This window comes from Eutrigla gurnardus, assembly GCF_963514095.1.
Source record: "Eutrigla gurnardus genome assembly, chromosome: 19".
Classification (NCBI taxonomy): domain Eukaryota; kingdom Metazoa; phylum Chordata; class Actinopteri; order Perciformes; family Triglidae; genus Eutrigla; species Eutrigla gurnardus.
This window is the reverse complement of record NC_139930.1, coordinates 19,398,114-19,423,586: the sequence shown is the minus strand read 5'-3', so window position 1 is coordinate 19,423,586 and position 25,473 is coordinate 19,398,114. Positions and strand designations below refer to the sequence as shown.

Genomic DNA, 25,473 nt, shown 5'->3' with positions numbered 1-25,473 from the left:
TCAATTTCAGATATCCACAATTACATTCTGGATATCTAGAATGAACATTCTGGATATCTGCAATTGAATTCTTACTAGGAAAAACTCCCATTTCAGATATCTTCAATCCAATTGTTACTAGTCATAATTTTCATTTCAGATATCCAAAATGAAAAACTATTCCAGATATCCAGAATGTAATTTTGAATATCCAAAAATACATTCTGACTAGTAGAAATCTCGTTATGGATATCCACAATTCATATTATGACTAGTAGAAATGTAGTTTCAGATATCTACAATTAGAATTGTGACTAGGAACAATACAATTGCAGATATCCACAAAATGTATTGTTGATATCTGTTGACAGGTAGACAGGACGCCATTAAAAAAAAATTTAAATTATGACTAGTAACAATTGGATTGCAGATATCTGAAATGGGAGTTTCTCCTAGTAAGAATTCAATTGCAGATATCCAGAATGTTCATTCTAGATATCCAGAATGTAATTGTGGATACCGGTATCTGAAATTGAAAGCCCAATACACATGAATGGCAAAAGTGACGTCATTTGTCCTAGGAAGAATGTCATTGTGGATATCTGAAATGTTCTTTTTGACTAGGAAGAATTGAATTACAGATATCTGCAATACATATCCAGTCTAGCTATTAAATGATAAAACGGCCACTTATACTTTTTAAGGATTTTTAGATATCTTAAATTTAGTTTTGACTAGTACAATCAAAGTTGTAGATATCTTAAAATATAATTTTTACTAGTAAGAATGTATTGTGGATATCTTTAATTACCATTTCTCCCAGTCAGAAATGCTATTATGGATATCTAAAATATAATTACAGATAGCAGTGCGGTTCGATTAAATGTTAAAACGGCTTGCCATAGGCGCCGCAGTAACTAGATCACTTGGGATTCAGGACATTCTGAGGGTGAATTTCACATTGAAGCCCTCTTTAATATCTTGTATTGGTTATGTTCCATGTAAGTTCTTTATTATTATTATTTAATGGAATAAATTATTGGCCTAGAAAACAATTAAGGAGATTGCTGAAACTACTCAAATTGGGTGAAGAACTGTCCAACGCGTGGGTAAAGAACCTGGAAGGACTCCAGTGAGAAGAAGGGCTGTCAATCATGTTCATCATAATGAGGGATCAGGTTTTATTGACTCAAATAAACATGACTCCTTTCAGAGCATCAATCATAAAGAGAGCCGGATTTACTTATGAACACATTGCCTGTGGTTTGTTGTCACAGAGCACACACTTCCTCTAAACTGCTGCTTTTTTCAAGTCCTCTGGCAGCACCCTGCCCCTCTTGCGTGCCCTGTCCTTCTTCTTCTCCGTCTTGGCACTCTTGCGTTTGTCGAGGTTCTTCCGTCTCTTGTCCTGCCGATGCTGCATCTTCTCCACGATGCTCTCGCTGCGCGTGCTCCACTGCTCCTTCCTCTGGTCGCGCCTCTTCTCCTTCTTCTTCAGCGAGGAGCGCAGCATGACCTCGTCGTCTTTGATCTTGAGGCCCTCCGCCTTGTACAGCACGTTGGTCCACTTCATCTTCTCCTCCATCTCGCGGGCCTTCCCCTCGTCCGTCTCCCTCAGCTGCTCCAGCTTGGCTTTCCGCGCCTCCACGCGTCCGAGCAGCTGCTTGTAGTTCCTCCCCGTCAGCGGTGTTAACTGGCCCTTCATCGCCTGCTTCTTGTTCTTCTTCTTCTGGATTTTGTCCACGTAGCCCTCTTCCACCGTCTCCACCTTGTTGAAGACGATGGCGGTCTCGTTTCTTTTGCATGCGGCCGGAGGACGCTCCACTTCCTGTTTTATCTCCGGCTGCTGTTCTTGGGCACTTTCTTCCACCTCTTTCTTCTTCAGAAACTCTTTCCTCTTCCTCTTCTTGCGCTCCCGTTCCTGCTTTCTCTTTGCTCGCTTTGCCTGCACGTCCTCCGATGCTGCATTCTTTGGGGCACCCTGATAAAAAATGTTTTAAAAAAAAAGTGTTAACTCATGTGTAGTTATTTATTAACACCATTTTCCTTTTTGCAAACAGGAAGATGGATGTGTAACAATGTGTCAATATGTAAGAAACAAACAATGTACACAAACAAAGATGCATGCACTTTGTAATCTACCCTGACTAGACTAACACATTAATTGCTCCCTCGGGCCAGGATTAGCATTTCAAAGTAAATATTGAACTGAAACCTAATAGTTTGTTTGATCGACTTTGTCTGGAAGCAAATGGAGGAGTCATCTTTAAATACTGCATACCTGTCCTCGTGACTCTTCAATCTTTTCATGAAGTCTCTTGCGTAGTACATCTACGGTAGAGAAGCTCAACTCCACATTTCCACCTTAAAAAGGAAACAAATGTAAAAAATGAAACATGACTGTAAAAAACTTCAGGAACAATCGGAGTAGCGGATACACTCAGTGTACCTTTCGCTGCTTGTGTTGTAGATCCATTTATGCTTTGAGTTTTGGCCCCATTCGGTTTTGCAGTCGCCGGTGATTTCTGTGCCACCGGGGAGGGTGCAGGCTGTCGTTGGGATTTAGGAATGTCAGCGATGCCCTTTTCTTTAAAATGCTTCTTTTTGCATTTTTTCTTCTTCTTTAGAGGGCCAGCGTCATTATTCGCCTTGAAATAAGCTACACACAGACAAACACGTATTAATGATCACATATATTCAACATTAAAATGTCATATTGGAGAGACCGACGTCAGTGAGAACAAAGCTGTGAAACTATTGATTGAGCTTTACCCTATCTAACCTAAAGATTATTTGGATTATCAATAAATCATCAGTTTTTCTTTTTAACTCAGTGATTCCCAAGCTTTCCTCCCTTTTCGTAAGAGCCCAAAATATGGAGCAAAATCATCCCTGCAGATTTCTTAAGGGCCTTCACCTCAGTATCAAAGAAGAAATTGAGATCAAATGAATAAACATCTGTTTTCATTATTTATTTTTGCTTTTTGTAAAACAAGACAATCATCTTGTTTAATTATGTCATCAATCATCATGGACTCCTTGTAATGGAATGTTGGGAATATATATATATATATATATATATATATATATATATATATATATATATATATATATATATATATTATATATATATAAATAAAAGAAATGAGGAATATGTGACTTATTGCTAAATGACTAAATTATCATATGAAATCATAAAATCTTTGTAAACAGCGCAGCGCCCCCTTCTGGCCATCAGCAGTAACAACCACGTTTTGCTGACACATTGGATTTTAGTGCTTTTCATCCAACAGCTACAACACAATCAGTACGCGTACTGTTAGCTACTGCATTTTATTTTTAAACAAGCGAGCTTTAAAAACATGTTAGCTAACGTTACCAAACGGTCTCTTCTTCGGCTCCTGGTCTCGTTGTGAAAACACTGTGCTGGCGAGCTTCTGGATGTAAGAATCCCTGGAGGCGAGGTCCATTTAAAGCGACGGGAAAAAACGGTTTAAATCGGCTAAAAACAGACACGCCGACGAGTTTACGGGTAGAAAACAAGCAACAAGCTAACGAACACACGTGCCTAACCTGCCGGGGGGCGGAGCGTCAGCGCACCGGAAGTGGTAACACCAAAAGGCGTCCCCCTTCTCAGAAGTTATGTAGTCGGTCGTGTGTCGTCTATTTACGTTTTTTTAACTGACATGGCTTCGTTGAAATCGGTGCTGGCTTATTCCACATGGCTGCTCAAAAAACAGGCAAGTGTTTTTTACGTGTTTTACGTGTTTCTACGTCACTGAGTCTCGTGAACGTTCTGAGCTGGTTTTCTGTCTTCGTTGTAGTCGCAGAGGACGCTGCTCCTGGCCAGACCTTTCAACCGAGCAGAAGGTACAAACGGTGAAACCGGACTGTAGTTTTTAACTGTGTGCTTTTGTTTTCATGCTTTAAGAAATATACCAGTGATTTATAGTTCAGTTGAGATGAGAACGAGCCACCTCTCTCTTCCTAATTCCACCTGAAGAAGTTAAATTATGAATGAGATTCATGACTTTGCATCAGAACATGAATATAACTCAGACATTTGTTCTCTTTTGGGAACAATAATCTCATATTTGGCAAAATATAATATTTGAGTAACATGACTATGCATGTTCCCTATTTCCTGACTGCTCACTTGTATTATACTATTTTTTGGTTAATTATATATATATAAAGAAGGGAAGCGCCAGGAAATTACAGACACATTGATAGGTACAAGATTAAACTTGAAATCCCTTTAAGAAATTAGGAATGACTTAGTAATGAAAAAAAATACAAACAATATAAATTTTGTGGTTAAAATATATTTAATTTGTGAAGATAACATGTATATATACAGTATGTTAACATAGTTTCAGACTGACATGAACAATTTACATCAATATCAGGTTCAAACTCTGTAATGTAACGCTCAATGCTGAAAAAACATTTGCTAATAGTCTCACATGGCAAAGAAATGTTTGTGGTAACATCCGTAGATGCGTCGGGTGTAAATGTTCCACTGTGCTGTCCTCACTTCCTGTCGCGTGCGTTGTGAATTTCCAGGCAAGTTGATTACCTTCGGGCGGCAGTCGAGCTCCACGGCCGCCGGAGCGGAGAAAGGAGAAGACTCATTCCTCAAATGGTTCCTGCTGCTCATCCCTGCCACGACCTTTGGCCTCGGCACATGGCAGGTTCGGCCTCTTTACATTGTGTTTTTTTTTAAAAGAAAAAATAAATGAATATTACTGCTGGTGGTGGGTTCACGTTGGATGGATTCAAGATGCGTTTTTTTGTTTCTGTGAAGGTGAAACGGCGTCAGTGGAAAATGCAGCTCATAGACGACCTGAAAAGACTCACCACTGCAGAACCCATTCCTCTTCCTCTTGAGTAAGTGAGATACATTTACTGTTATTCTCACACACCTTCATTAAACAGCGAATGAAACCCCCTTCCTTCCCCAGAAGTAGGTTATTTTAGAAATAGAAATAGAGTTATTTCCTAAGAAACTCAGTGGCACAGCTGGTTACGTTATTAACTAGCCGATTCTTTTGCTGTTTTCCTCCCCGGATCGTAGTCCTCATGAGCTGAACAGCCTCGAGTACAGGCGGGTGAAGGTGCGTGGACGGTACGACCACTCACAGGAGCTGTACATCCTGCCGCGCTCACCAGTCGACCCGGAGAAGGAGGCCAGAGAGGCAGGCACGCTGTCTTCAAGTGGAGAGACCGGCGCAAATGTCATCACTCCATTCCACTGCACCGACCTCGGGTAAGACAACGGACACAAACACTCAAAATACTACTTGCATTGTTGTGTCTGACATCCAGCACTCAACTGCTCTTTGCTACCTTCTCCTGCAGCATCACGATCCTGGTGAACAGAGGATACGTCCCAAGGAAGAAGATAAGACCAGAGACCAGGATGAAGGGACAGGTGAGAAGAGCCACAAATCTGTATAGTCTGAGTCCCCATAAACACCACTTTAATTGATTTACGGATCTCAGCTTTAACCAACCACACAAAACCATTAACATCACATTTAAATCCATTAGAGCAGCGGCGCTGAGGCTTCCCTGTCCCCTTTGCAGCCTGTTCAAACGCTCACCAACAAAAATGTGCTGATGCTTCCGTGCAGGTGGAAGGTGAGGTGGAGGTGGTTGGTGTAGTTCGGCTGACAGAGATCCGCAAACCCTTTGTACCCAACAATGACGTGGAGAGAAACCGCTGGCATTACCGTGACCTGGAGGTCATGGGCAGCGTCACTGGAGCTGAGCCCGTCTTCATCGATGCAGACTTCGGTAATCTAGTGATCGTCAGATACATTTTCCAACCGGCTTGTGCACTTTAGAAATAAAGTAAATTAAAGCGTCTTTTATTATGCAGGGAGCACAATTCCTGGTGGACCAATAGGTGGACAGACCAGAATCACCTTGAGGAACGAACACATGCAGTACATAGTAACATGGTACGTAGGTGCTGTTTTACTGTTAACAAACACCGTCCTGTTACTTAAAATATTTACTGAATTAATCTTTTTCTCCTTAGGTTTGGCTTGTGCACAGCAACTTCCTACATGTGGTACGCGAAGTTCATCAAGAAGATCAAATTATGACGATTAAATGCAGTGAACTGTCTGAAGTGCATAATAACCCACTGCAGATTCATTGATATGTAAATAGTTATGGATTATTCTCCTGAAACATGTTTGAGAATAAAATATAAATGCATTAATGCTTTCATTCTTCTGCACTTTACTTTGACGTGTTGCCAACTGATTACATGAACTGATGAGGACCCTCAAAGTAAGATACCCTCTATCCCCTCCTAAATGTTGCCGTTGGTTTATATTAGCAAAGGAAACTGTTGCCCCATAGACTGCAGTGACATCTTGTGCTGGAATAACTACTGCATTCTGACCAAAACAACCAACCATTTCCAATGTTGATAAAGGGTTAGTTGCATGTTTTACCCCCAACAAGTCTGATCAATCATTACCAAGGTAACCACTTACAACCCATAGGCAACATCTGGATTATTCTTCACACCTAATTATAACTAAATACACATTTTAATAAAATAAATATTTTTTTTTTGTATTGATTAAGACTTAAATCCAAACACTTCCCAGACATAACTGTTCAAATTCGATCTACAGTTGGATTTTGCTTCCAAAACACAACATTTAGTTGTAATAGAAAAAGACAAGCCTCTTCATGTTAGACATTTTTTTTTATTATTATTCCAAACAATTTAATGGCCTTTTCCAGCTTCGTGATGCAGGCTGTGGATTTTAGGCCCATGATGTGTGAAGGCGACTGAAGTGCAGGTCTTTCTGTGCACCAGTCTGCCGAGTCTAGCCTTGCCCTTGATGATGCAGTATGGGACGCCCATCTTGCGGCACAGAGCTGGGAGGAAGACGACGAGCTGAAAAAGCACGAGGAGAAAATATTAATATTTTGGAACAAGTTTTTATCTACAGGTGATTATCAAAAACTAATTCTGGTAAAACATGCATTTCTTGTCCGTGGTCTCTGCTCAGATTTAAAAAGCTCGTAAGTTTGATCCACACAGAGGATTCAGGTGAAGAAATTCAAACATCATTGCTAGTGACCACTTTATAGACTCAACTGTTCCCAATATGGGAAAAGCACACTTCTACCAAAGTAACGTATGATAAGCTTACCTCAATTGGATCAACATCGTGGGCGATGATGACCAGCTGGGCTTTCTTGCTCTCAACCAGAGAGGTGACTGTGTTCACACCTGCAGAGAAGGGGGAGAAGGAAATTACCTTCTACACATAAAACACCACTCCATGAATAAATCTTAATTTACATGGTGGCAGATGCTCAGGGTTAAAAAGCTCAAAAACCATCAAGGAGTGTTTCAGGTGAAGAAATTCAAGTCATCATTGCATCAAGGCCAAATTAAGAGAATTTCTAAGATGGGTCACACTTATAAATCAACTTGGATATGATTATATACACATGATCGTCAACAGCCCAACTTACTGGACTTTCCATATACATTTTTACACTAAAATGTTACCCATCAATTTGACCATCTAAACTGTCCTTTTGCGACCCTCACCTGCACGGAGGACAGTGGGCCTCTTGGTCGGGGCAGCTGCCTTCTGCTCAGCGTGGGCCAGCAGTCTGGGTGTGGGTGCGCTTGTAGAGGATGGAGCGCTGCCCCTGCAGGCGGATATAGTGACGCCATTTCACAAAGCGTGTCAAGTCATGCTTGGGCTGAATATCCTGGCCTGTGGGGTAGAGACAATAAACGTTAAGTAGCCGAATGTCTAGAAATAAACCTTTGAATGTTCAAGGCTAAAGTGCATCAGCGATCTTGGTGATTAAAATTGTCATCAATGCTGTTAAGATAGCAAATATTCTTCTTCATCACTTGCACCATTACAGTATCAAAGTCCCACTTAAAGCTACTCACCAATGCTAAAGTGCTTTGGCCTCTTCTCGACTTCTTTTTGGGCCTCATGTTTCTTGGCCACAGAAGAGGCAGGGGCCACCTCCTTCCCATTAGGCTGTGGAGAAGAAAAGTGTTAGGATGGGCTGATGAAGGTAGACATACAGACTACAGAAGTCTGTGCAAGGCATCACAATTGCAGACGCAAATACATCTTCAATGTATCGCCCAAGTACGCTAGACTCGTCCATCTAAATGCCTCATAAATACTACTTGGTTTAACTGATACATACAACTGTATTGGGTGCCACACATTATTATTGTAAGACCAGTAGTTGTATGGCAGTAAGCTAAACGTGTGGAGAAGAGCTCCAACGCCGTATAGCGAAGCCACATGACCGCGTTGATCGGTCTCCGCTATTAGCATGCCATATGCTACTAGCTTAGCTGCTAACGCGTTTTTGATTTGTAAAAACACTTTCAGATTATTTGACCACCAAGCTGCGCTAAAGTCACTAAAACGTTGACTATGTTCGAACTATGTGACTATGTGGTGAACAATTTAGCGTGTCCACCAACATTAGCTTGTTCGCTACCGGGACCGGCTACACAAGGTTCAACTAAACTTACGTTTTAAACCCCAAACAACAAAACATCGACGCGAAATATCAACATCGCCAACACGGACGGGCTTCAGAGAACTCAACTGTATATTTTAGAAAGAGAGAATACGCGTACGTTGAGGGATGGAGACAGATACACTCACGTACCCAGGAGGACAGGTTCGATGAAATGATGGCGGAGATCCCTCTGCTAGCTTAAAACCTGCATCTTACCCACAATGCAACTCGATTTTCGAACCAATCAGATTTGGTGTTGCTCCCTCCAAAGCCACATAAGTGCTGCCTCAGACCTGTAAAAAGACTGATTTCCCATGAACACGTCACCATCCGGACACTTAAACCTCTATAACTCATCTAATTGTTTTATTGATCTCATCGATAACTAACCATACAAAAACCTCTATAACTCATCTAATTGTTTTATTGATCTCATCTATAACTAACCATACAAAAACCTCTATAACTCATCTAATTGTTTTATTGATCTCATCGATAACTAACCATACAAAAACCTCTATAACTCATCTAATTGTTTTATTGATCTCATCTATAACTAACCATACAAAAACCTCTATAACTCATCTAATTGTTTTATTGATCTCATCTATAACTAACCATACAAAAACCTCTATAACTCATCTAATTGTTTTATTGATCTCATCGATAACTAACCATACAAAAACCTCTATAACTCATCTAATTGTTTTATTGATCTCATCGATAACTAACCATACAAAACCACTAACATCACATTTTATTTCATTAGAGCAGCGGGACAGAGGCTTCCACAGCCTGTTCAGACGTGTCCGTCAAAATGTAATGCAGTGATATCTTGTGCTGGAATAATTTTTATACCAATGTTGATAAATTAGGTAACAGTTGGAGGCTCTACATTCAATACAACTCAATTTATCTAGTCTAAATCTCAGATTTCCAGGAAACTGTAGACCAGCCTGGGCTGTGGTATTATTAGATATATTAGACAATACCAAGCTTTTTTTATTTTAAAGAAATTCTCATGAAATCTGTGCCTTCTATAGGGCAGCTCCCAGCATAGTCAATCAAGGTTCTCTAGTTGGTTTAAAGCTTCAGTTCCTCATGAAAAAGCATTCATCAGGTCAATACCAGATCAAGACATTTGAATTGGAAAAATCTATTATTTTTTTTAAAACCAGCCCCAAAATGTATCTCCAGAAAATTGTTTTAAACCCAGACACAATGTATTCTGACTGAAGCCAACATAACTATTTCCATTTTTGATAAAAGGCCTGGTGTCAGGTTTAAACCCTTAGTCTGATCAGACTCATCAATCATTGCCATGGTTACCACTAACAACCCATGAATCACATCCACAATATACTTTTCAACCATAACCACATAAAGAATAAATGCTCAATAAATCCCAGACATATTTCCCAAAATATGATACATTCAGTTATATAAGAAAAAGCCCAAGTCTCTTCATATTAGACATATTTTTTATTCCAAACAATTTAACCAAGCTTGGTGGCCAGTTCCTTGGCCTTTGCCTTCTCCAGCTTTGTGATGCGGGCTGTGGATTTTGGGCCCATGATGCCACCTCCCCAGTGACGACGGATCTGGGAAACGGTAAAAAAAAGAAGTTAAAATGGTGCAATTTGTTCCTTTATATCAAGATGCAATTTTTACTCATGTGGAGGGACTTTATGGTTAAATGAACGCTCACCTCCTCGTATCTGTCGTTGTAGTTCGTCTTGATGGCTTCCACAAGCTTGGCGAGTGCACCTTTATCCTCACTAGGAAAGAACAAAACTAGTTTATAAAGTGCAAAAACCATTTGGAGAGCTATGAGGAATTATATGTCCTGGCATTATAGTAATACTTTAATTCTTGGATACTATTGATGCTGAAAATTCCCTACTACTAGTCAAAACTTGAACTATGTTAAGGTGACTAAACTGCAGTTTTATCAGTCAAGAAACTGGCAAAAATGTAATATTGTTCCTGAACACAACTCGTTTATGGGCACACTTACGGGTTGGTCTGTGTGAAGGCGACTGAAGTGCAGGTCTTTCTGTGCACCAGTCTGCCGAGTCTAGCCTTGCCCTTGATGATGCAGTATGGGACGCCCATCTTGCGGCACAGAGCTGGGAGGAAGACGACGAGCTGAAAAAGCAGGGGAAGCCACAGGAGAAAATATGAATATTTGGAACAAGTTTTTATCTACAGGTGATTATCAAAAACTAATTCTGGTAAAACATGCATTTCTTGTCCATGGTCTCTGCTCAGGGTTAAAAAGCTCGTAAGTTTGATCCACACAGAGGATTCAGTCGAAGAAATTCAAACATCATTGCTAGTGACCACTTTATAGACTCAACTGTTCCCAATATGGGAAAAGCACACTTCTACCAAAGTAACGTATGATAAGCTTACCTCAATTGGATCAACATCGTGGGCGATGATGACCAGCTGGGCTTTCTTGCTCTCAACCAGAGAGGTGACTGTGTTCACACCTGCAGAGAAGGGGGAGAAGGAAATTACAGTCTATGCAGAAAACACCACTCCCCGAATAAATCTTAATTTACATGGTGGCAGATGCTCAGGGTTAAAAAGCTCAAAAACCATCAAGGAGTGTTTCAGGTGAAGAAATTCAAGTCATCATTGCATCAAGGCCTAATTAAGAGAATTTCTAAGATGGGTCACACTAATAAATCAAGTTGTTTTAAGATAAACACTGGATCTTCAACACAGCCCAACTTACTGGACTTTCCAGATAGTTTTTTCCACTAAAAATGTTACCCATCAATTTGACCATCTGAACTATCCTTTTGCGACCCTCACCTGCACGGAGGACAGGAGGCCTCTTGGTCGGGGTATCTCCCTTTCCAGCTGCCTTCTGCTCAGCGCGGGCCAGCAGCCTCTGCCTCTTCTCCTGCTTGGTCTCTGGCCGGTACTTGTGAGCCAGCTTGAACAGCTGTGTGGCTGAGGAGGAACATAACATGTTTTAATTCACCCACACAAGTGGCTTATGCACAGTTCGTTATAGACACAAAATATTTAAGGTAAATGCATCAGTGATCTTGGTGGAATGTCAGCATAGCTATTCAGATAGCAAATATTATTTCACATCACTTGCAAAGCCACAACGGCCTTGAAATTCACGAGCAGCTTACCGGTCTGACGGTCCAGAGCCTGGGTGAACTGGTTGATCGCAGGGGGAACCTTCAGACGCTTGTAGAGGATGGAGCGCTGCCTCTGCAGGCGGATGTAGCGAGGCCATTTCACAAAGCGCGTCAAGTCGCGCTTTGGCTGAATATCCTGGCCTGTGGGGTAAAGACAATAAATGTTAAGTATCCGAAATCAGGAGGCAAGACATTACACGTTCAAGTCTTAAGTGCATCAGCGATCTTGGTGATTAAATTTGTCATCACTGTTGGTAAGATAGCAAATATTCTTTACATCACTTGCACCGTCACAGTACCAAGTTCTCCCCAAAGTCCCACTCAAAGCTACTCACCGATGCCATAGTTCTTTGGCCTCTTCTCGAACAGGGGGTTGACTACTTTTTTGGCCTCATGTTTCTTGGCCACGGAAGGGGCAGGTGCCACCTTCTTCCCCTTAGCCTTCTTTCCCTTAGGCTGTGGAGAAGAAAAACAGTGTTAGGATGCGTTGATGAAGGTAGACATACACAGACTGCTTTGACATGTTAAAAAACCTCAGTGTTCATCTACAACCTTGGCAAAAGTCTAAGTGCAAAGCAGCACAATTGCAGACGCGAATACATCAGTGTATTGCCCAAATACTACCCATCTGAATGCAACATGAATACTACTTCGGCTCCAGTTTCCAGCATGCATGGCCTTTTGCATCTATAACTCAGTATGGCAGTTGGACTCCTAATAAATAAAGCTGTATGGGGTGCCAAACACACATTATCCTAAGAGCAGTAGTTGTCTATAGCAGTAAGCTAAACGCGTGGAGAACAGCTCCAAAGCCGTATAGCGAAGCCACATCACCGTGTTGATCGGTCTCCGCTGTTAGCATGCCACACAAACCCCGAGTTAAAGCCGATGCTACTAGCTTAGCTGCTAACGCTTTATGACTTACAAATATACATTTTTACATTAGATAACTACCAAGCTGAGCTACCAAATTCACTAAAACCGTGGACTCATTTAAGCTATGGTTCAAAACTGTACATTACCACCCAACACAAGCGACGCTCGGGCCCTTCAACCAACTCAACCGGCTAAATCACCCGGATAGCTAACCGTACTTCACTACATTACTAGTCCCGTTGTACTTCAATTAATTAAAATGTAAGTAAGACAAATAAGCACGTACTTGTAGTTCACATTCATGCGGTAAAAGCAGAGTAATATGAATAAATAGCTTATGAAATCACGCGTGTTAACCAACATTAGCATTAGCTTTGCGACAAGGAGTCACGGCGCTACCCGGACCGGCTACACACAAGGTTCAACCAAACTTAAGTTTTAAACCCCAAACAACAAAACATCGACGCGAAATATCAACATCACAAACACGGACGAGCTTCAGAGAACTCAACGGTATATTTTACAGACCGAGAATAAGCGCACATTGAGGGATGGAGACAGATACAACAGCAAAAATATTTCCGCAGAAGGAACAGCTATGCACCCACCATGTCGGTTCAGGCAGAAAGGAAGACCGAGGCATTCTGGGTAGCATAAATGACGCGGGGCTTGCGTCGTGCTTACGTCGCGGATTTCCACCGATCTAGAGTCAGATGTAAAAGCCGCTCGCTTGAAGCTCTGTATTTTTTAACAACGGGATTCTGACCCAGGATCAGCATTTCAACATACAGTTTAATACGTCACACTAGTGGCAAATTATCCCCATTACATTTATAATTAGATTACAATATAACAAAAACACATTTATTAAAATGTAAAACATACACATAATTATTTTATTATGAGTACTATGTATATATACCACGGAGATACTTTATGATATAAAACTAAGTACTTGAAGTTGAAATACCATTTCATGCTGCTTTATAATTCTACTCTACGACATCTCAGAGGGAAATATTTATAAATCATAGTACTTCTTAACCAGCATGCAACATTAAAGTGATGAACACAATAATTATAATCCAATAATATTCTGGCGCGTCTTTGTTTATCTGTTGTAAATATGCTGCTATTACATCCAATCCTCTGTCATGTTGATTTTCTTCCCCCTTGTTGTTGGTAAATGGTTTGTGCCTGTCTCACAATTGTGTTTAATCACACACATATAGAAGAAAATGGCAACATTTGTTTTAATTGTATTGATTTTTTTTTATTGTATATATAAAGTGTCTTTGAGAATCTTTTAAAAGCGCTATACAAATAAAATGTATTATTATTATTATTATTTAACATGGGACGATAGGTGGAATTAACATGAGACTACTACAAGTGGTGTTTATTGCTTTTATTATTTATAAGCTTGTCTTATAAAAACATACCACTTTTTAACAGTTTTTTAAATTATTGCACAATCAAATAGGCATATAATATATCCAAGAGAATATAAATCACGAACAATATTAACAACCAAGCGCGTGACATAAAAGAAAAGTAATTAGACAGAAAATAAGGTACATAGATATTCATACAGATGTAGGGCTTTTGAAATGTTACAACACATACTTTTTTTGTAGTATCATTTCAATTATAGATGCATTAAAAACAGGTAGTTTTTAATAAATTACATTTGTGTAAAAAACATTAGATTACTGTTCCCAAAGTATTTTTTTACTTTTAAAAACACTTTTGCTTCCAGTGTAACAGGAATAACGTTGTCGACGAAGCGTTTTAAAGCACAGATGAAGCTAATTCAACGTTACTCGAAATAAATTCCACCCGATAAGGGAGATATTGATCGGAAATGCACTGTTCATGTTCAATATTCGTTAAATACGTATCGTGCGCGATCGTTCGTTCCACGCCGTTCTCGGGGGCGCATTTCAGCGCCGTACATTCTACGTCACTTCCGTAAACAGGGATCTTTAGCATCTATTTGAATAATTTCCGCTAAGCCTGTCGTACGCGACAAATACAAACGACAAAGTAAAATAAACCAATGCACTGTTCATATTCAAACACCCCAATGTTGGACATGTTATTGGTTAAATACGTATCGTGCTCAACCGTACGTTATTTTCCGACACACTGGACTCGGGACGGGCATTTAAGCGCCGTACAAATCTACGTCACTTCCGTAAACAGGGATCTTTAGCATCTATCTGAATATTAGCTTCTGCTAAACCACACGTACGCGACACATACACACGATACAGGTCAAATAAGTTAAACTGAGGGTTTTATTTAATTCATTTGACCGGGTCGTTTTGTCCGGTTGACGTCTCCGCGTCGCCTCCACCTCCTCCAGCGTCGCGCCGTGGATGGCGGAGGGGGGAGGGGGAGTTGTTTGGGGATGGTGGGCCGGGGTATCGCGTCTGTCGGCTCGGCTCCTGGATATCTCGCTGCCATACCGTCGCCCGTCCGCATCCACAATGGATTATTGACAAGAAGAATGACAAATAGCAATAGTCGTCGTGGCATCGGCTTCTGTTGGTAAATACGAGTCATTCATAACTGCTGTTGACGTCGCTGCTGCGGCGAGAATATGCTTTCTAAGCTCTCGTTGGTAAACATAAGGCCTTTCAGTTGTTAGATTGTGTGTATGCGGAGGTTATTGTTGAAATATGGTCTAAACAACACGATAGATGAACAACTTCTGTTTCTGTTGGTCATAGATGAGGAGTTTGGGCTCTCTGTGGCTGCAGCTCGTGTTTTTGTGTTGACATGATTCAGCTAGCTTTAGCTACAACAGCTTGGCATCCGAATCACTGCAGTTTTTTTGTTTATTACTGCCCTGTCCAATCAGCAGACGTCTCCCCGAAGAGAGTAGCTATGGCCGAACAAGACACCTGTCCTCACCTGGACTCCATAGGAGAGATAACCAAGGAGGACCTCCTCGAGAAATCCAAGGTGGGTTTTTTCCCCCCCATTCATTTACTGGAAATGTCAAAGCTGCCCAGATGCTAGCTTGGGTGGGTATTTACAATGGAAAAGCATCCTTGCCTGCATCTGATCAATAAAATATTGTATTCTGTTCCTTTCTATTCTATTCAACTTTTCAGGGAACATGCCAGTCTTGTGGAGCAGGCGGTCCAAACCTTTGGGCCTGTCTGCAGGTGAGACTATTTGTCTTTTCAAGGGTAATTGCTGTCACCTGAATGATGACTCCTGCAAACATGACTACCGCTGCATTTCAGATGAGGAAACCGGGTGGAAGCTAAATAATTAATGATGATGTGAGGCGTTAGTGTAATTGTGAATGCAGTGGCTCTCAAACTAATACGCTGACATGTTATATTCTTGCATGACTTTAAGTTATAGATTGAGCCAATTCAGATGGATAGAAAGGTAGAGGGGAAAGGAGAGGATTCAGAAGCCTAAGTCTAATACGGTGTCTCTGCTCTATAGAGTGACTGCCCATATGTTGGTTGTGGAGAGTCCTTCTCTGATCACAGCACCCTGCATGCTCAGGTAAAAACCCTCTCACACAAAACACACCTGGCCGTTCACCTCCTCGGTGGAGGGCTACGAGATAAACATCAAACCTGATTACAAGAGTGTTTCCTTCAGACCAAGAAGCACAACCTGACCGTGAACCTGACGACGTTCAGGATCTGGTGTTACGTGTGTGAGCGGGAGGTGTTTCTGGAGCACAGGCCTTCGCTGGCGCCCGTACCTGCCACGCCCCACCACTGCAAAGCCACAGAGCAGGTGTGAGACTTCGCTTCCTCATCTGTCTCGGATTTAAATGAGAGAAAAAAAACTATCAGTGTTAATGATGCTATTTCAAATTCACACAACCTGTTTTTTTACTCGCCTTATTTATAGTGCCTATTAATCTTTTTCCTAGGAAGCAGCTCCTCAGCCACTAGGTCACCCGCTAAAAGCAGTGCCAATTGCTGTGGCAGAAGAAGAAGGTTCAGAGTCAGAGGAGGATGAGCTTAAACCCAGAGGTACAACATGCCTACTGTTGCACAGAGATCTCTCAAATGTGTGGTTGTTGTGTTATTAATCAAACAAACATCTTTCTAATTACTTATGCTATTGGGTCATAGCTGCTATATTTAATAGATATATGAACTGCTTTGAGTCCTAAGTGTAGTTCAAAGCCTGTTTCTTTTAATCCAAACTAGATAATTAACCCTTTTGTGGCGATCTCTCTGTCTCTACACATCTAGATTACTTACTTTATACACTTTCACTTTCTCTGGGAATACAAAAGAAACTGTATGTCTTTTGTTTGTCCTGTTTCTAGGCTTGACAGGAATGAAAAATATTGGAAACTCCTGCTACATGAACGCAGCTCTCCAAGCCCTGTCCAACTGGTGAGCTCACTTCCTCACATAACCAAGGATGTCTCCTTTACTATGTTTGTTCATTTGTTTCCCTTTAGCTAAACAGTTGTGTTGATGTCATTTCCCCCTCCCCCAGTCCTCCTCTCACTCAGTTCTTCCTAGACTGCAGTGGATTGGTCCGGACCGATAAGAAGCCTGCTCTCTGTAAGAGCTACCAGAAACTCATCTCAGAACTCTGGCATAAAAAACGGTAATGAACCCATAAAAAGTGACATAAACACCCTGAATGCAGCTATAGGAGACTATTATGTACTAATGAGTCATTTACAGTGTATTAAACTAACTCGTGGCGGCTACCCTCGCAGGCCCAGCTATGTCGTGCCTACCAGTCTGTCTCATGGCATCAAACTAGTAAACCCCATGTTCCGTGGTTACGCTCAGCAGGTAGGGGCAAGCACCCAGCAGGTAACTACACCTGGCGTCACTCAACAGCTTGACACGGTCTTGTCCTTGTATTTTTAAACTGTGAACCTCTGTACATTCTCTCTCTTTCTCACACAAACACACGCACAAAAATTATTCTTATTTTTGCAATTAACTACATTTGTTTTTAATAACCAAAGGCTCGTCTTGAGTTGTTTAAGTAAATTTTAGTATTTTTCTTACATTCCCAAGACAAGACAAAGTCATAGATGCGTTGTTATGTCTCTCTGTAGAAAACAGTGGAAAGTAACTGTCGGGGATGATATATATAATTACATTTCTTTTTTATTCATGAAATTGGAGATATATAATTGCTTAAACTACACTGTATTTATGTTAGCCCAGCCAAACCTCTTATCGAGGTATAATAGTGTGTTTCTTAAAATAATATTTTCACATTTCAGGAAATGTCCTATTATATTTTTGTACAAACTAAACAGACAAGATATAATAATAGTAAATTTGTGAGCTAAGATGTGCTAGTAGGTAGATTTAGTTACCTTTGGACATGCTAGCTGCTTACCCTGTTTCCAGTCTCCTTGCTTTAGCTTTATATGCTGCACACAGAAATGAGAATGTCCCAGAATGTCCAACTTTTCCTGTGACTTAACTACTATGTGGTCCAATGGACATCCAGTCCTTGGGCTGCGATAGAATGAATGTCAACATACCATCAAACTGCATGCAGAAACATTTAAAAAAAGCATCTGTGACTTGATCTGACCCTGTGGAATAAAGAAAAAGAATTACTTCTTTTAAAAACACATAAACAACTCACATCAAAACCTTTGAGTTAGTCTGATTCTTTGTAAGATGCTGAATTATCTCTGTAATCCAGTTTAAACATGTTTTCAGACTTCTTGCATGTTTGACTGTGCAAAATGTGGTTTGTTGGATTGTGATTGCCATGGAAAAGTGTTTTTAATAATGAGTCTCCTTGTACCACATCTTGCAAATATACAAAACGCTTCCTTGTTGCAAACAGATATACACCATGACTTACACATTTCTGTATCCAGCTGCTTCAACGTCTTTGCAAAACTCCTGTCTCTCTGTATGTAGCTGCACTCTTGCATCCTCCTTTTGAGTGATTGCGATGTGCTTTTCCCGCTGCAGGACACTCAGGAGTTCCTGCGCTGTCTCATGGACCAGTTACACGAAGAGCTGAAGGAACCTCTGACTGAGTGCAACATGAGCAGGGAGGGAAGTGACGGCGAGGAGATCAGGGACGGAGACCGCTCGCCGTCTGAGGATGAGTTCCTGTCCTGCGAGTCCGGCTCCAGCAGTGACCGGGGGGAGGGAGGGGGAGCGGGCGACGGCGAGCTGCTCCTGCAGGACGAGTCCGATGGGGTCAGGTCATCCCCGGGAGGTATAGTGAGCGTCGTAGCCGGCGGCGTGATCTCGGAGAAGGAGAGACTGAAGGAAAGGAGGGTGTCTGGCTCTCCCCTCCGAGGAGGCTCGCAAGAGATGGACGAGGATGCTGATGTAGATACAGCAGCGGAGGTGGGGGTTCCTGAGAGGGGAGAGGAAGAGGAGTTAACGCCAAACACAAACACTGAAGTCCAAAGTCAAGAGAACAATCAGATATCTGATACTGGGCAAGGACAAAGCCCCAGCAGCAACACCTCAGGTATAAGGCCAGCAGGATTACGGATTCTTCCATTTTAATATCCCAAGCGTGTGAGTCATTTGTCTCTTAACTGTTGGTCCTCTGCATCCAACATGCTGTTTTCTAGAACCAGACAACGAAGCGTCAATGACCCAGACCCAGTCTACTCCCTGCAGTCCTGTACGGACCCTTCAGGAGCTGCATCCCAAACTGTCCTCCAGTCCACCTCGCTCCAGCCCCCTCCGCTCTGCAGGACCGGCATACTCCTTCAAAAAAGGTAAGGAAGTTGTAGATGGATTCAGCCGGCTCATTCAAGGCAGCAAATGTGAGGTGCCTAGAATGGGAACTTGATGAAACCAGGAAGGATTTCTGAAGTTTTCATGAAAAAATACCACAATGTTGTCTCTCTGATGTCGTCCTCGCCGCCATGAATCTTTCAGCTCAGCTGCTGCTCAGTGCCAGGAAGAAGAAACAGTATCACTATCGCAGCGTGATCTCCGACATCTTCGATGGCTCAATCCTCAGTCTGGTCCAGTGTTTAACCTGCGACAGGGTGAGCTGTGCTTCACGTCTTTAACCACCAGGGGGAGCGACATGTTCACTTAATAATATATACATTATTGTTATATTTTTGTTTTAAGAAAAATTCACATTGTAAACTTCCAATAGTTGAGATGATCTGGTTTGTATGTTATTTTTTTTATCTTAAATTATTCATCCGCAACACACAAGCATTTATTTACATGCTTTAAACATATTAACGCTCTAGTCTTACTGATGGAGGCATGCTGTGTAAACCTTATATCTCTGAATATGTGACAGGTCTCTACCACAGTGGAAACCTTCCAAGACTTGTCCCTTCCTATTCCTGGTAAAGAGGACTTGGCCAAGCTCCACTCGTCCATACATCAGAACCTTCCGGTGAAGACGGGCGTGTGTCCCGACAATTACAACTCACAGGGTTGGATCACCTTCATCATGGACTCCATACGCAGGTCAGTGGACCACGACAAACTACCGGGGGGAAAAGACGAGGTTTGAACGCATTATTCACACTATGAGGCCTGTTCCCGGTTAGAGGTGTCATCCTGACTTTCTTTAAAATGCTATGACTGATTGAGGTTTGCTCATTACAGAGAAATAAGGCAAGTGGAAACCTGAATTGGTTTCTGATCAGACAGTCATTATCACTTGCGTATAAAGATGGAACTCTGATAATCAAGATTAAAAAAAACAAACATTACGAGGCTTCCAAGAAAAACGTTGGCTCCAGTGAATTTATAGTAAACAGTTCTGCATGTGGAGACCACAGAAGGTGTTGATGAACAATTAATTAGCTTGCAGACTTCAGGGCTCCACTCATTTATTACACATAGCTCCTTTTTTCGACATAAAAAGTAGAATCACTTCCTTTGCCAAGAGCTACGGTATCGGTTTTCATCATCTCATATTTGCAGTCAGGCATGCTGTTTGCTCATCTGCCATCTACATCATTTGGTGAATTGCGTGGTTTCTGAGTTACGGCGTATTCTGGGGTTGAGACCCGTGGTTTAGTGCACGTCCCAGCTTAACGATGGCCACCATGCCCATCCTGCTGCCTCTGTGTAAGGCAATTTACTGCCATCAAAGACCCTTTCAGGAGTCAATATCACTCCAGGCAGCATTTGTTTTGAGGTCATTTAATCGTTATGACTGTGGTGGGACAAACTAAAAGAGGCCCTGTGGCTGGAATGCTTACGTCTCTTTGTATTATGAACAGGTTCGTAGTCTCATGCATCCCTACTTGGTTCTGGGGGCCCATGGTGACCCTAGAGGACTGCCTCGCTGCCTTCTTTGCTGCAGATGAACTCAAAGGTAAACGCTGTGCTATTTTTTTCTATGATTCTGCAGTTTTAAAATGATCAAGTGGAGATGAAAAAACTTTACATTTGCATATTCTTTTTCTCACAGGGGACAACATGTACAGCTGTGAGAGATGTAAAAAGTGAGTATGTATAGTAAATCAAGGTGGATTTACAACTGTTTAACCTGTTAAATGCTTAAAAACATCAATACAATCAAGTGTTTTTCATTTCAATTTTTAACACAGTATTTTGTTTTCTTCAGGTTGAGAAATGGTGTCAAATATTGTAAAGTCCTTAGACTACCGGAGGTATACATTTCTTTTTTTATCTGATCACCATCTTGCTGCAGATAAGTTCTGCTTGTGGTTGGTGGATGCATTAAGTGTTTTCCCGTGTGTTTGTGTAGATTCTGTGCATTCACCTGAAACGCTTCCGACACGAGGTCATGTATTCCTTCAAGATCGGCAGCCACGTGTCCTTCCCGCTGGAGGGCCTCGACATGCGGCCTTTCCTGGCCAAAGAGAGCCCGTCCCAAGTCACCACATACGATCTGCTGTCTGTCATTTGTCACCATGGCACCGCAGGAAGTATGAGATAACGTTACAGAGACTCAGCACATATCTACACGCCCTGTGTGATCTACATCATTCTGGGGAATCGCTTCTCTTTTGTAACTTTTTTTCCCTCTCTCACTCCTCTGGCTCTGCAGGTGGACACTACATAGCTTACTGTCAGAATGTGATCAATGGCCAGTGGTATGAGTTTGACGACCAGTATGTCACAGAGGTCCATGAGACGGTGGTGCAGAATGCAGAGGCCTATGTGTTGTTCTATCGGTAAACACTCTAACGTCAAACATCTGACCAAATCAGTTTATCCAAAAAACGGGTGTTGCTGACTTTATTCTTCCTGGACTTTCTGCAGAAAGAGTAGCGAGGAGTCGGTGAGAGAGAGGCAGAAGGTGGTCGCTCTGGCCAACATGAAGGAGCCCAGCCTGCTGCAGTTTTACATCTCCAGAGAATGGCTCAACAAGTTCAACACCTTCGCCGAGCCCGGCCCCATCAGCAACCACACATTCCTTTGCCAGCACGGAGGTGTGTGGTCAAATCTTAATGACGTTTAATGAGATTCAACCTGTGAGTCCCTTCATGTTCGTGAAATAATCACTCGAGTCATTTTAAATAAAACACACAACCTAAGAAATAACGTCATAATTGCAATTACTATATTATTTATTCATCCAGGTGGTAAATTTCACAGTTTTGGGTTTCTCAAAAAGTCACCATCTCTACCCAGATTTATTTCAAACAACTCTTCTTGTTAAACTTCTTTTTAGATTTTTATGACAGTTGGCTAGTTTACATCTCTCAGTTAGGAAAAACATTGCTTTTGTAAGTTCCAGGCTATTGTTGAAGAGGACATCAGGATGAGGGTGGGGGTTTGGTGTAGGAGGAAAAAACAATCTACCATAGTTAGGATTCTCCTTTAACTTGCATATATGTTATCTCTGTGCAGGGATCCCTCCCAATAAATACAACTATATAGATGACCTGGTTGTGATTGTCCCCCAGAATGTGTGGGAGTACCTTTACAACAGGTAAATGTGCAACATGTTACCATTCCAATTATTAATGTGTGTGTCTGATAATATTTCTATGTTGTGTGTAATGCAGTCATTCATAGAGACTGGGGATGGGACGATATAATATAATCAATATAATTAATACAATAAGCTAATTGTGGTAAATTTACCCCCAAAAAGCATTGATGATCTATACTTTCTACACAGTGCTGAAAATGTATTATCATTTGGATGCATATGTTGCAGCTGCCTTTCTGCTAAATGTTGGTGTTTTCTCTCCTCAGTTTCGGAGGCGGCCCGGCTGTGAACCACCTCTACATGTGTGCCATCTGCCAGGTGGAGATCGAAGCTCTGGCGAAACGCAGGAAAATGGAAATAGACACCTTCATCAAGGTGAAAAGACCGTATTCTGCAGGCTCTTACCTTGGCGTGAATGTGTCGTTACGCTCTGTGTTGGACGTTGAATGAGCGGGTTTCTCTTGTCTGCAGCTGAACAAAGAGTTTCAGGCCGAAGAGGCTCCGACGGTGATCCTGTGCATCAGCATGCAGTGGTTCAGAGAGTGGGAGAGCTTTGTGAAGGGCAAAGACAACGGTACGACCCTGCAGGAAGACAAACACAGTAGTGCATTAAACTTCTCCCGTCTACAAAACATTTTTTTATGACTTGTTTTCTCAGAGCCACCTGGTCCCATCGACAACAGTAAAATTGGTGTTATGAAAGGAGGGCACATACAACTCAAGCAAGGTAACCCCTGCAAGCTACAAGCTGCTGGTTGTAAAAGGTGGAGGAACAAACAGTCAATATACAAGTTTTATGTGCGTTTCGCCCCTCAGGTGCAGACTATGGACAGATCTCAGAGGAGACATGGCAGTACTTGCTGGGAATTTACGGCGGCGGCCCCGAGATCGCGGTGAGACAGACCGTGGCCCCGGCTGACCCCAACAGCCTTCATGGAGAGAGGAAGATCGAGGCAGAGACCAGAGCACTTTGATAGAAAACGAGGTTGGAATGTATGCTTATTGGGAAATGCTGTAAAAAAAATATCATAATCCCTCTTTAATACCTCACATTCCCGTGCAGACTTGCAAACAATCACTTGTTTAAAATGGCTAATGTGTAACACTTTACTGGAAGTCGTGGTCATTGAGCTCCACCCACTTGGTTTACGTCCACATGAGCTCATAAATTCCTTCTGGGCAGCAGAGAGTAAAATAGCCGCACGTGTGGGGAAAGAATAATGGAGGCAGTGCAGATAAACTGTAAATCCAATCTCGACTGTTTGAGCGGAGGAGGCCCACGAATGCTCTGTTTGTTCTCAACATGTTTTTCATTTTCAGGTCTTCCGATTCCCCCCCCCCCCCCCCCGTTCCACTCCTGCCCTCGCGGGAAGCTGAGGAATTTGGACCTTGGTGAAGAAGCCTCGTCGCGAGCACTTTGTAAATGTAGCAAGCAACGCATTATCCTGAAGCCGTGTCGCGAGAGGGTGAAACGGTACTTAAATATCTCGTAGTTTATTTATTGAATTACTCTGATCCTCAATGTTAAGGTGTGAAAAAAAAACTGTTACTGGTAGCTATGGTGTTTCAGTGGCTGCTGTAGACAAACTGTCACATAGTGCTCAGCTGGCAGACGGCGACTGGTGTCGTGGAGCAGAGCCAAGGAGGAGAACAGGACTACAGTGTGATACTTAGTTTGACGAATGAACTCTTCCTCTTCATTAGGAGCAAACAACCAAGAGACGCTAACGAGATTTCCGTTGTCTGCCCGTTTACTAGTTACATAGCAACAAGTTCTGACATCAAGTGAGAGATACTGCATACATCATACTCTTGCACCTACAACCTTAAATACACAGTATAACTGAGTCCTCAGGAATGGAAGTCTTTTGTTTGGTGAACGGATCGGATTAAGGAACTTTGGGGAAAATACCACAGCTGGTTTGTGTCAAACCACAAAACATGCATGCGTTCCAAAATGACCATTGTCCGGGTGTATTTGAAAAAGCTCCATAATGCATGTGAGTGCTACTCCTTTATTTGGACCTGTATGGACATTTCACTGACACGTCTTGAGTTTGTTGGCTCAAATGCACAATAACATCTTTTCTGTGTTTTAAATATGATGGAAATATAGAGTCACTGCTGTCCAGCTCTATCCACAAACAGGCATATGTGTATATATGTGTGTGTGTCACTTTAAATAGAGTAGAGAAACGGCACATTTCTGGAAAAGACAAACTAATTTAATTCATGTATGGCATTTCAGAGGGCAGGACTCGAAGGGTAACGTCGGTATTTCAACCAGGACCCTGTATTCCCAGGTTTTTTTGTGTCTAATTGACTAATAGGGACGATAATAATTCTGAAAATTGTCCAGTATTGATGCAGAGGCAGCTGCTCACAGGCCTACACGCTCTGGCCACATGAGGCATTGTCTTGCATCAGGAGGAACCATGGACCCACTGCACCAGGAGGAACCCAGGGCCCCACTACACCAGGAGGAACCCAGGGCCCCACTACACCAGGAGGAACCCAGGGCCCACTACACCAGGAGGAACCCAGGGCCCACTGCACCAGGAGGAACCCAGGGCCCCACTACACCAGGAGGAACCCAGGGCCCCACTACACCAGGAGGAACCCAGGGCCCACTACACCAGGAGGAACCCAGGGCCCACTGCACCAGGAGGAACCATGGACCCACTGCACCAGGAGGAACCCAGGGCCCACTACACCAGGAGGAACCATGGACCCACTGCACCAGGAGGAACCATGGACCCACTACACCAGGAGGAACCATGGACCCACTGCACCAGGAGGAACCATGGACCCACTGCACCAGGAGGAACCATGGACCCACTGCACCAGGAGGAACCCAGGGCCCACTACACCAGGAGGAACCCAGGGCCCACTGCACCAGGAGGAACCATGGACCCACTACACCAGGAGGAACCCAGGGCCCACTGCACCAGGAGGAACCATGGACCCACTACACCAGGAGGAACCCAGGGCCCACTGCACCAGGAGGAACCATGGACCC

General features: G+C 42.4%; 4 protein-coding genes across 8 annotated transcripts; 2 read left to right on the top strand and 2 right to left on the bottom strand.

The window, feature by feature from the left end:
• Positions 1 to 1,143: 1,143 nt before the first annotated feature.
• Positions 1,144 to 3,568, bottom strand: surf6 (surfeit 6). The gene is made up of 4 exons (XM_084035353.1): positions 3,359 to 3,568; positions 2,429 to 2,638; positions 2,261 to 2,343; positions 1,144 to 1,960 (listed from the first exon to the last, which is right to left on the bottom strand). Exons 1-4 carry the CDS (start codon positions 3,447 to 3,449, stop codon positions 1,271 to 1,273), a joined length of 1,074 nt encoding a protein of 357 aa, XP_083891479.1. The 5' UTR covers positions 3,450 to 3,568; the 3' UTR covers positions 1,144 to 1,270.
• An 11-nt stretch (positions 3,569 to 3,579) lies between these two features.
• Positions 3,580 to 6,183, top strand: surf1 (SURF1 cytochrome c oxidase assembly factor). 2 transcript variants are annotated; one of them, XM_084035354.1, is made up of 9 exons: positions 3,580 to 3,719; positions 3,804 to 3,849; positions 4,546 to 4,673; positions 4,787 to 4,869; positions 5,057 to 5,248; positions 5,341 to 5,413; positions 5,616 to 5,778; positions 5,864 to 5,945; positions 6,026 to 6,183. In XM_084035354.1, the coding sequence occupies exons 1-9, from the start codon at positions 3,666 to 3,668 to the stop codon at positions 6,090 to 6,092; spliced, it is 888 nt and encodes a 295-aa protein (XP_083891480.1). In that variant the 5' UTR covers positions 3,580 to 3,665; the 3' UTR covers positions 6,093 to 6,183. The 2 variants fall into 2 exon arrangements, with proteins under 2 accessions (XP_083891480.1, XP_083891481.1); XM_084035355.1 differs by having other exon boundaries at positions 3,637 to 3,719; positions 3,810 to 3,849.
• Positions 6,184 to 6,690: 507 nt separating this feature from the next.
• Positions 6,691 to 13,306, bottom strand: rpl7a (ribosomal protein L7a). Of its 2 annotated transcripts, XM_084035740.1 has the most exons (8): positions 13,172 to 13,282; positions 12,023 to 12,143; positions 11,679 to 11,828; positions 11,347 to 11,487; positions 10,939 to 11,018; positions 10,541 to 10,671; positions 10,232 to 10,301; positions 9,987 to 10,124 (listed from the first exon to the last, which is right to left on the bottom strand). In XM_084035740.1, the coding sequence occupies exons 1-8, from the start codon at positions 13,172 to 13,174 to the stop codon at positions 10,020 to 10,022; spliced, it is 801 nt and encodes a 266-aa protein (XP_083891866.1). In that variant the 5' UTR covers positions 13,175 to 13,282; the 3' UTR covers positions 9,987 to 10,019. The 2 variants fall into 2 exon arrangements, with proteins under 2 accessions (XP_083891867.1, XP_083891866.1); XM_084035741.1 differs by lacking the exons at positions 9,987 to 10,124; positions 10,232 to 10,301; positions 10,541 to 10,671; positions 10,939 to 11,018 and adding exons at positions 6,691 to 6,904; positions 7,164 to 7,243 and having other exon boundaries at positions 13,172 to 13,306.
• Positions 13,307 to 14,962: 1,656 nt separating this feature from the next.
• Positions 14,963 to 24,917, top strand: usp20 (ubiquitin specific peptidase 20). 3 transcript variants are annotated; one of them, XM_084035739.1, is made up of 25 exons: positions 14,963 to 15,116; positions 15,433 to 15,533; positions 15,686 to 15,739; positions 16,032 to 16,094; positions 16,194 to 16,334; positions 16,474 to 16,576; positions 16,879 to 16,948; positions 17,055 to 17,168; positions 17,284 to 17,362; positions 18,518 to 19,031; positions 19,138 to 19,287; positions 19,451 to 19,563; positions 19,833 to 20,005; positions 20,770 to 20,864; positions 20,961 to 20,994; positions 21,117 to 21,162; positions 21,261 to 21,441; positions 21,564 to 21,690; positions 21,779 to 21,948; positions 22,370 to 22,451; positions 22,721 to 22,829; positions 22,926 to 23,028; positions 23,113 to 23,181; positions 23,271 to 23,439; positions 23,775 to 24,917. In XM_084035739.1, the coding sequence occupies exons 2-24, from the start codon at positions 15,456 to 15,458 to the stop codon at positions 23,426 to 23,428; spliced, it is 2,826 nt and encodes a 941-aa protein (XP_083891865.1). In that variant the 5' UTR covers positions 14,963 to 15,116; positions 15,433 to 15,455; the 3' UTR covers positions 23,429 to 23,439; positions 23,775 to 24,917. The 3 variants fall into 3 exon arrangements, with proteins under 3 accessions (XP_083891865.1, XP_083891863.1, XP_083891864.1); XM_084035737.1 differs by having other exon boundaries at positions 17,284 to 17,383; XM_084035738.1 differs by having other exon boundaries at positions 14,970 to 15,116; positions 15,430 to 15,533; positions 17,284 to 17,383.
• Positions 24,918 to 25,473: the final 556 nt, after the last annotated feature.

Coding starts and splice junctions, on each gene's coding strand:
- surf6 (XM_084035353.1), bottom strand. CDS start 3,449: ATGGACCTCGCCTCCAGGGATTCTTACATCCAGAAGCTCGCCAGCACA. Junction 2,344..2,428: donor TACAACACAAGCAGCGAAAG/GTACACTGAGTG, acceptor TTCCTTTTTAAG/GTGGAAATGTGGAGTTGAGC. Junction 1,961..2,260: donor TTGAAGAGTCACGAGGACAG/GTATGCAGTATT, acceptor ATTTTTTATCAG/GGTGCCCCAAAGAATGCAGC.
- usp20 (XM_084035737.1), top strand. CDS start 15,456: ATGGCCGAACAAGACACCTGTCCTCACCTGGACTCCATAGGAGAGATA. Junction 19,032..19,137: donor CCCCAGCAGCAACACCTCAG/GTATAAGGCCAG, acceptor GCTGTTTTCTAG/AACCAGACAACGAAGCGTCA. Junction 19,288..19,450: donor GGCATACTCCTTCAAAAAAG/GTAAGGAAGTTG, acceptor TGAATCTTTCAG/CTCAGCTGCTGCTCAGTGCC.
- surf1 (XM_084035354.1), top strand. CDS start 3,666: ATGGCTTCGTTGAAATCGGTGCTGGCTTATTCCACATGGCTGCTCAAA. Junction 3,720..3,803: donor CATGGCTGCTCAAAAAACAG/GCAAGTGTTTTT, acceptor TCTTCGTTGTAG/TCGCAGAGGACGCTGCTCCT. Junction 4,674..4,786: donor TTGGCCTCGGCACATGGCAG/GTTCGGCCTCTT, acceptor GTTTCTGTGAAG/GTGAAACGGCGTCAGTGGAA.
- rpl7a (XM_084035740.1), bottom strand. Junction 11,019..11,346: donor GCCTCCTGTCCTCCGTGCAG/GTGAGGGTCGCA, acceptor CCTTCTCTGCAG/GTGTGAACACAGTCACCTCT. Junction 10,672..10,938: donor ACGATGTTGATCCAATTGAG/GTAAGCTTATCA, acceptor CTGCTTTTTCAG/CTCGTCGTCTTCCTCCCAGC.